This window comes from Monopterus albus, unplaced genomic scaffold (assembly GCF_001952655.1).
Source record: "Monopterus albus unplaced genomic scaffold, M_albus_1.0 scaffold431.1, whole genome shotgun sequence".
In the NCBI taxonomy this organism is placed as follows: domain Eukaryota; kingdom Metazoa; phylum Chordata; class Actinopteri; order Synbranchiformes; family Synbranchidae; genus Monopterus; species Monopterus albus.
In genome coordinates this window covers 136,921-146,507 of record NW_018128311.1, presented here as the reverse complement: position 1 = coordinate 146,507, position 9,587 = coordinate 136,921, and the positions used below count along the sequence as shown (strand labels likewise).

At 39.5% G+C, this 9,587-nt stretch overlaps 2 protein-coding genes across 3 annotated transcripts in view; one reads left to right on the top strand and one right to left on the bottom strand.

Moving 5' to 3' along the window:
• The window catches only part of LOC109952083 (serine/threonine-protein kinase D3), a 28,223-nt gene extending 25,131 nt beyond the window's left edge, over window positions 1–3,092 (bottom strand). Inside the window, exons 1-3 of one of the 2 annotated variants that reach the window (XM_020586942.1) lie at window positions 2,976–3,092; window positions 1,571–1,841; window positions 32–504 (exon numbers count right to left, since the gene is read on the bottom strand). In XM_020586942.1, the coding sequence (XP_020442598.1) occupies window positions 32–219 (188 nt within the window). In that variant the 5' untranslated portion in view covers window positions 220–504; window positions 1,571–1,841; window positions 2,976–3,092. The remainder of the gene's footprint in view (window positions 1–31; window positions 505–1,570; window positions 1,842–2,975) is intronic. The other variant, XM_020586943.1, reaches the window with a different exon arrangement.
• A 1,185-nt stretch (window positions 3,093–4,277) lies between these two features.
• LOC109952086 (connector enhancer of kinase suppressor of ras 3-like) overlaps window positions 4,278–9,587 on the top strand; it is a 26,962-nt gene continuing 21,652 nt past the window's right edge. Inside the window, exon 1 of the mRNA XM_020586947.1 lies at window positions 4,278–4,534. Within this exon, the coding sequence (XP_020442603.1) occupies window positions 4,483–4,534 (52 nt within the window). The 5' untranslated portion in view covers window positions 4,278–4,482. The remainder of the gene's footprint in view (window positions 4,535–9,587) is intronic.

Genomic DNA, 9,587 nt, shown 5'->3' with positions numbered 1-9,587 from the left:
CCCCGGCGAGTCTGTGGGGCGGGGGGCTCTCTGGCTGCCATTGGACAGCCGGCTGCAGAGGGTGGCTGGCGGGCTGGGTGATGGTGATGGGGTGGGCAGGGCAGTGTGCTGCAGGAGGGGGGGGAAAGGCCGAGGAGGGGTTGGGCTGCTGTCGGCAGACATTAGCTGCTGGCTGTAACGTGGTCCAGGTAGGAGAACCGTCTCACAGGTGAACGACATCCAAACAAAACGTGTCCCGTCAGCCGAGCCTTTTCTGTCCTCTCATTTGTCTTGATTGTTTCCAATCACTAAAATCCTGCAAGGAAAATTTCTTCTCACTGCTGGGCATCGCCAAGATAGAAATGAGCCAAAAAATCTGACAAGGAAAAGCTCAGGATCCTGGAAAATTCAGTGTTAAAGGGTTTTAAAGCTGTTAAATCCCCAGACCACCTTGTCCTGTGGCGTGAAAACAAGTCAACACGCTGCAGATCTGTTGTTTCCCTTTGTGGTTTCCAGGGGAAGCATCTGTTGAAAATAATCACAGCATACATATGTTGATGATGGGATGAGGCATGTTTTGTTGACCAACAGTCCAACACTCAAACATACTCCATTTACTTTAACAGAGTACTAGATGAACAAGCCAGTATCTATATTTGAAAAGTTGAAACCCGCCAAATTTAGGAACCTTTTGCGTAAAAAGACCAAATGATTCACACCAAGTCTAAACTTCAAAAATAATTAAAAAGAATAGTTTAAGTGCAAACTGAAGTGTGCATGTGTGTTCTATTGCTACAGAAGGAGATAAAAGAACCGTGTCACACACAAACTCAGCTCCAGAAAAGGTCAACTCTGGACATGTTGGGAAGGATGAAAGGAAATGTCATGGTAAGGTCACTGTCGCTTCTATAGTACTGCAGAAACTATCTCCCCTGATGGCAGAGTATCATTTGAAGTATTGCCAAATATCACACCATATAGTACTGCACCAGAGCATACAGAAATCTGAGAGAACACTGTGGTCAATCTGCTGACAGAAAATTAAACGACCAGGTCAAACAGATTACTAAAAGACAGATGGATGAACCTATTCTTTTACATTATTTCAGCACAAGTTGACTAGACTCTAAAGTTAAACTGAAAGGAGTGCCATCATGTTATACAGCCAAAAGGAGCACATCACTTCTCGCCTGCACCCACCCAGATCAGTCTTAACTTGCATTTGTCTTATTTGCATTCATCAGTGTTTGTGTCTACAGCTGAAGATGTAAAAGGAAACTAGCCAGCAGCTAAATCTGGTACAAAACATCTCTTTTCTTTGTTTGATTTTAAAGTTTGGGCCCCTGACATAGATTTGATGTTTTAATCCGTGAATACTGTAAACTTTATAATGTACTGTAGAATTATACTGTAATATTCATGTTCATCCATATTGATCACCAGTGTTTAGTAGCTAATGATAATAACAGCTGGCTTCAATTTTCCCACCTGCTGCCTCTCATTTGCACGCAGACATTAAAATGACTTTAAGCTGAAACACGGACTGTTGTCACGACTTTCACTCAGATAAAAAGAGAAGTTAAATTGTTACCTCTGAGATCAGGGTGGCTTCTCCGCCTCCTCCGGAGGAGCAATCTACACCAGGCAGATGAATCCGTTAGACTTTTCCTGAGCTCTTATGTCGCCAAACTTCGCTCAGAAGACCGGAGCGACCGAGCAGCTGCGAGTTCTTGCGAGTCTGATCGTCACCGCTACAGACACTCGGAGACAAACTCGCAGCTGAGAGGAGCGGCGGCGGCAGGAGGTCTCACTCTGACTGGTTTTCTAGATACCGGGACACCGGCGTCTCTGCAACCAAACAGCTTCAATGGAAATGAAAAACTTTATATTAAAATTTGCCTTTTTTTCTAACGTTAATGCACCGTTACTATTTATTCTTTGAATACAAATAGAAAAAAAAAACTGAACAGCAAATAGTGGTGGAAGAAGTCAGATCCTTCACTTCAGTAAAAAGAGTAATACCGCAGTATAAAAGCATTTAAGCAGAATGACACATATCACATTAATGTAGGCCTACATCATATTATTGGATTATAATTATAATTATTATTTCATTATTGTGTTCATCACTTAATGTTGCAGCTGGTGGCGCTAATCTTAAAGGGCCCATGGCGCTTTTCCTTCTTTTCTGACTTATCTACAATGTTACAACGGTGAATTATCATCATCAGGTCAATTTTACAAATGTTTTTTTTTTTACATTTTTATACACTTTTACAATGCAGAGTGGTTAATCTTTCAAATCATAGACAATCTTCTCGTCCCAGCCTTTAATTTAACCAGATAAACCTTTGGCGCCATCTTCTGATGGCGACCACTCCTCCATCCACATGGCAAATTCAGGTGAAACTTTAAATTAACAGCAACGACAACATTTTTAAATTTGCATCAGTTTTGCGTGTATTATGTTTTTAGATTTAATAAATTTGAGACCAATCCGGCAGAGATTCTGCAGGGGCCCCAGAACCCCATGGGGCCAAAGATCATGCACCATTTAAGTCGATATTATGTGATTGATCCAAAATTTCAGCTACCGTGGCCTTTTCTTGAAAAAAGGACTCTGTCAAAATATGGTTTAGCTAATATTGCAATCATACAGTGATCAATCAAAATATACTTTTATTTTATGTAATTAACGCACAGAAAACTGTATAACTGTGTCCTGTCTAAGGATGGCAGTGTTTCTCAAATCAGCTTTGAAAGGAATCAACAGGTTCAGGATTTGCTGCTGATTCAATGGAAAACAAGTCCCGTAAACTCAGTAAACGACTGAGTAAAGACCTGCCTGAGCGAGTTTTGGTATGTTACAGCCAGCCAGTGGTGGAAAACACACTAAGATCTTTTATTTCAATTAACAACAAATAATCTATTACAAGTAAACGTCCTGCATTCAATTTTTTATTTCAGGAAATGTTAACACATCAAAATTAACTCACATGTACCTCCAGAGGACTCAGCAGTGCTCAGTGGAAGTGAAACTTCATATGTTGGTGGTTAATTTAATACAGAAAAAGATACAACACTTCCCTCTGTAATTAGAGTATTACAGAGTAGCATAAAATGGAAATGCTCAATTAGATAAACAAGTAAATTGTAGAATAGTGCTAACTTATATATATTCTCCTAAAAACAAGGGATAGCAGCCAGTATGGTCTGATAAAATTCAACTTCGATGGATAATTAGAGACAAATAGTGATCCATAACAGTAAAATACCGAATCATTTATTGTGCATGACATGTGCAGCGTGTGCTTACGTTTTACCTGCAACACACACACACCTTTCATCTTCGTCTGCCAATGAAAATAAAGATTTAAAGCATCTCAATAAGAAAGTCCCCGCCCACAAAGCTTGTTGCCTTCAGGTGCTGTCAGACGTATCAGAACATAACAATGACTTTTCATACTACTTCCCATTACATGTTTTTAAAAGTTCTGTAAACAATAACGTAATTCTATATACAACCACATAAAGTATGAGGCTGAATAAGGCTACAGTTTTATAATGCAAGATCAGTGCATAGTTTATGTGATAAAAATTATTTACGTTAAGAAATAACTAATAAGTTATTACTTTTTGAATATTTCAAGGTGTAAGTTATTTGTTCATATAGTTTATATATTAGATAATAAACCAATGATGATAAAGAACTCATTTTAAGTTAAAGTACCAGAACATTTGCCATATTGTAAAAATATACAATTTTAAAAATAAATTATAAGTAATAGTACCATCAATGATGTTCAAAGATTTGTGGATTTCATAAGAAGCCAGTATTGTAGTGTAAAAACACTCTAGTGTTTCAGTTTTACTTCTGTAGGTGGTTAAATCAAAGGATTTTGATTAAGGATTAAGATTAAAGATTTTTACATACACTTGTTCTTTGCAGCACTTTGAGATTAGAGTGTGATAAGCATTGCAACCTCTGAGCCTTAAGCCAACACAGTTCAGAGCCCTCTGACACGTGAGCACAGTGTGATGGACTCTTCCCATGGGAAATGTCTGCAGACCCTTACAAAATCTTAAAAAGCCAACATCCAGCGCACAAGACAGAGTTAGTCTGGAGCTCAGAAGGTGAAAGATTTGATTATGCAGAACTCTTGTGTTGTTAATGTGCTAACCTGCCTTGTGAAAACTTGTTTGAACTCGTTTCTACGGCACTTGAAAGCACCATAAGCTTAGTCTCATGCGATTGGAGGACAGGCGAGAGAGGGGCGTGGTTAATCACGCGCTGCTAGGTTTGTGTGTATACTGATATAAACTTTGTCCTCGCGAGTGGTCGGTTACTGAGCGGGGAAGTTTTGGTTGTGCTCTTTTCAACGCTGTAGCATTTCTCCTCCGTGATTCAGTATCAGTTAATAATGACTTATTAGCGGGTTGAGTCGGTGATTTGGACAAGTGAGTTGTACATTTGATAAAACCCGAGAGAAGCCGGTTATCGATATGGAGGCTGTGAGCAAGTGGAGCCCGCAACAAGTGGTGGACTGGATGAGAGGTAAGGAGACCTGTTTCTAGCTAACGGTTCTGTTAGCGGTTGGCAAGTGAACAAATGCTAGTTTCGTTCCTTCATCCACTGCTTTACATTAATAATGGTACGTTTTAAAGTTTTTATTCAACTGCTTCTCTCATTCGGCCATTTGTGGTGTGGAGCAGTGTTTGTAACAACTACGGCTGAAACAATTAGGTTAACGTTAATTTATTTTGTCAGTCTAAAGTCTAAACGTGTCGTAGTTTCAGTTTCTCCAGTGTGAGGATTTGCCTGTTTTGCAGTGTACTAACCATAAAATAACCATAATTATGTTTTCTGTCTGGACTACTGCTCAAATATTAAAGGCTATACATTAAGACGTCATTTTGAATAATAATGGTGTACAATTTTAAATAATTTCCGATGTTTTACAGACCAAACAAGTAATATATTGAACAGTCATCACTGGTTGCAGCTCTAATAATAATATAAAAAATATTGCACATCTCTAAATATAAATAGGTACAACAGGTAATAGAAACAGAATAATATTTGTTACTACTGAGCACACAGTTCTTTTTGAATTGTGTGTAGTTTGTATTTGCTGTGGGTTGGATATGCTGTACATGTACCGGTACATGCATTTCACATGTAGCCAGTAATTTCCTCACCATGCACTGTTTGTCAGAGATTTGGACGTAGGTTTCCCTTCTCCAGGGTGTTTCTGTGGGCTCCTCTGCACACCAAGTGGAAATACTGTCATAAAATAAGCAGCACCATATGTTTAAAATGTCCTGTAGCTTTTTATGCAGTCAGAACAGGAATCTGCATTTGTTAAAGTCCCTGTAACATCCAAGAACATAGCACTGCTTGGCATGTGAACTATTAATTAAAAGTCAGTACTGTGTTTGAGTGTCGATAGGGTATTGCAGAAGATAATATCACAATACTCAAGTGTATATATTTTCTTACACCCCTACTCGTGTAGCTATAAATATAGTTTTAAGTCAGCATTTGAAAGTTAACAGCTACATGGTTAAATAGGTCATTATTTGTTAGAGATGCTGAGTTTTGTGGGTTTTATGTTACAGTAACTAAGATTTTCCCTATTGTCTTTTGAATGATTTTACTTTTATATTAAATTTAAATGATTTTGAGCTTTGTGTAACGTCAGTGCTTTGTGTCACATCAGCAGTAACCAGAGCGTTCTACTGGACTGACACGTTTATTGTTAGCCAGCTAATGCTAGCTTCAGACTGGAGACTACACTTTGTACAGTTTGTCCCAACCAGGCATCTGTAGTTTACATTGTAGCTTGGAAACAAGACGTTATGGGAGGGGTAAAGAGTGTTTAGGAGCGGTTATGGTGTCAGTTTGTTTTGAGTGTCACTAGACCCTCTGGGCGAAAAAGACATTAGGTGGTGGTGCTCCCTGTTCATGTGAATCACAACTTGTACCTTTAAATCACCTTTAGGGCTGCTGTCCTTTGGAAACTGTGAGGCTGGTATAGCACCAGTTTCGGTACTGGTGCTATACCAGCTGTTAAAAGTATTTTTACTTATCCTGGAAACTTTTCAATAACCAAACTGTGATCAGACTTGTATTGTCTGAGGCATCATACACTCACTGGTTTCATCTTTGTCTGGTGCACACTCAACATCCAGCTGTGTTAAATAATTTAAAGTTGAAAGTGCATCTTACCCATCATGTTTTATGTAATATTTTAATGCTATCAAACAGTGAGAGAACAGCAAAAGCTCTTCGGCCACTTAGTGAGACAAACACTCTTGTCTCTTCAATTCAGATTTAAAAAAAGGTGGTTAATGCTCATTAAGTCTGTAAATCACTGTTTAAGAAGTGAAGGTTTGTACAAGTGTTCTGAAAAACACTATGTAAAATAAATTACTTAAAGATTAGGAACATTTTGTGAGTTATTTTGCTTTTGATTCCAGAGATGATATCTGCTTGCTAAAGCTTAGTTTGTAAACTGAAATATTTTCCTACTCAAAGTACTGATGAAAATGATTGTGCTGTCAGACATGGACTGGAAAAAATGAGTGAGCTTTGATTTTCTTTCTCAAATGTGATAAATCTTCACTGTGTGGTTCAACGTGCAGCTTTGACAGTCGGCGTGCGTCTCTTTCTTTGTAAGAGTCAGATTTACTGCTGTGAGGCGAGCGTCCATTCAGCTCAGCTTGTCCTGCAGCTACGCCCAATGTGCATACCAGTATACATTATTTAGCAGCAGAGACAATGGTGAGACAGCAGCGGCTCTTCAGAGGTCGACCTTCTGTCATGTGGAGCGTCAGAAGTCTGGGCGACACTTGTCTCTGGTTGTGGTACCATTAAGCCTGATCTGACCATCAGAGACAAACACCCAAGGGTCAGTCACGTGACCTCGACTTTTGTGCTTCCTGTCACTCTCTGCTGCCGTCTCATAAAGACCATTCTCCGTATGTGAAAACAGCATATGTGGCATTTGACTGAAACAACTAATTGTCAAAATGAGAGATGCAGATCTTTTCCCTGTTGATCAACTAATCAGTCAGTTGTTGCAGCTTTACATTAAAGCGAGGGACAGATGTAGAAAATGTTCAGGTTCAGGTTGCATTTTAAATTTGTGCATTCAGATATCTTATTTCTCTGTTGTTGAAAACTGAATGTGTTGGTGACCCAGATCCTGCTGTAGTATTTACAGTGTAACTGCTGCTGTTGGAGGTGTGTGTCTGTTTATTCACCTCGTACGATTCCAGAAATGCGTCCTTGTCATGGGAGGCTCAGTCAGGTTAGAGTCTGTGTGTTTGATCTGGAGCCAGTTTCCAGTGAGCTTCAGCTGATCACAAACACCAGAGACTCCTGGAATCATCCTGGACTATCATGGGAGTTGAAGGTTGGGGATATGTGTGAACTTCATAAAATGTCTTTTGACATGCCAAGTATTAACATGGACTGAAAAACAAGTTTGACAGAGAGAACATTTGTCACCATGCAGGTCCATGTGCCGCAGGCATATTCACACATCTAGCTGCCAAACATCCCTACGTTCCGTAGAGAAGTACTTTGTAATTATACTTTGATTTTCAGGATTTCTGCATGTCCCAGTGAAGTCTTAAATATTGTTTCTTCTTGCGATGTTGTAACAGAAAATGAAGCAGCAGCTATTTTGATGAATAATTAACTGTTGGAGTCATTTTTCAAGTGAAAATGCTGAATATTCACTGGTTGCAGATTCTCAAATGTGAGGATTTGATGCCTTTGTTTTTCATCTGCTCATAAACTGCATGACTTTGGACTGTGGGGGGTGTTCTGACATTTTATATGCAAAACTGATTAATCAGAGATATAATGGGCAGATTGAGTGTGAATGAAAATAATTGTTAGAGCTTAACATAGTGAGGACAAATCCATCATCAGTGTTCATGCAAGCAGCTACAAGACGAACGCCTGTAGTCCTGATCGGACGGCTGTAGCTCAGAGTTAAATGCATACAGTACACGTCAGGGGCTGAGCTGGGCGTGCTCGGACACATCCACATACTTATGCTCGTCTGGCAGGTGCAGTCACACTTCCACAAGTCGGTGATGAGAATCTGGTTTGAGGCTGGAAAACTAAGGCAACACGTCCAGTTCTCAGTGTGAAGTCGTGTGTAGAAATGAAGCCAAAAGCAGATGGTAGATTCACCTCAGTACTGCAGGAATTTGTGTGTTACTGAGTTTAGTTGGAAGGAAATGCTGTAAAATCAGATTAGTATAGGTGAGATTTTTTACAACCAGGTAGGGTCAACATGAAATATGTTTATCAGCAAGGGCTGCCACTAATGATCATTTTCATCATTGAGTAATCTGTTTTGTTTTTCCCCAATGAAGTGTCAAAGAAAAGCAGCAGATCCTCTCATGTGAGAAGCTGAAACCAGAGAGCATTTGGCAATTTTTACAGTTTTTGCTTGAAAATGACTGAAACAATTATTTTTCTTTTGATTTACCAATAGTTTCTGCTTTAATGTTGGGATATAATTTAGAAAGAGTATCACCAGCCTATTAGTAGTGTTCCTTCTGAAAAATTGGTCATGTTTTAACAAGTACTGACCTACATTTTATCATATTTATTTTGTCTCTCAAACATCAATATTTGTTTTGGTCTCCAGCATCTGGTATCAGTCGGGCTGTAGTCAGTGTAAATGTTGAGTCCAAGTTCATTCCGAGGTGAAGGGGTCACCTGGCTGCGCTGCTGACCCCCACGAGACGTGGCCGGGGAGAGGGTTTGCAAAAATATTTTATCGCTGACAATACTGTCTAAAATGTGTGCATGCTAAAAATCAATGAACACAAATTGTTATAAAGTACAAAGCTGTACTTTGACCCCCTGTCCCCCCTCCTGATGCAGTGTTTTTAATCTAAATGCCCCATCATTGTGCTTTCAGTTTGAAGAATTATTTCGAACAAAGACCTTCATGCCTGCTCTTTCTTATTTTGGAGATGAAGGAAGGAAGGTCACGGGTCTGGGAGACAGACACACATTTGAACTACGGCGTTAAACAATGAACGTGGATGATGTGGCCCACACAGCTGTATGTGTCTGTTATCTGTGATCTGCTCTTTTCTCTGAACCTTCCTATCATGAACTGTATAAAACCAGTCACTTTTAGGGTGTGATCACACCTGCAGCTTGTTTTCTTTGGCCCCGTGATGTGAGTGGGAATGTTGACTTGGTTGCATTTTTAGATTTGGTTCACCGTGATTTCCACTGAAGGAAACCAAAACTGATGAACAGGTCACTTGACTCCCAGAAATCCTGTTTACTGGACCGAGCCAGTCATTGTGTTCAGCATGGCTGCAGCTACAGAGCTCATGGTACCTGAGAAAGCAATGTTTTCATTTATAGACTGTCAACAGGCATCAGACTCACAGTGTCTGGGTCAAAAGGCCCACTGGAGACTCTGACATCAGTATGTCATTGATTTAAAAAAAAAAAAAAACTAAAAAGAGACAGTATATCTGAAAGTGTGCAGGAAAGGTATACACTTAATACCATTAATGATGATGGAAAGACTTGAAAGAGGGTTTTTGTGAATGGCTCTGAG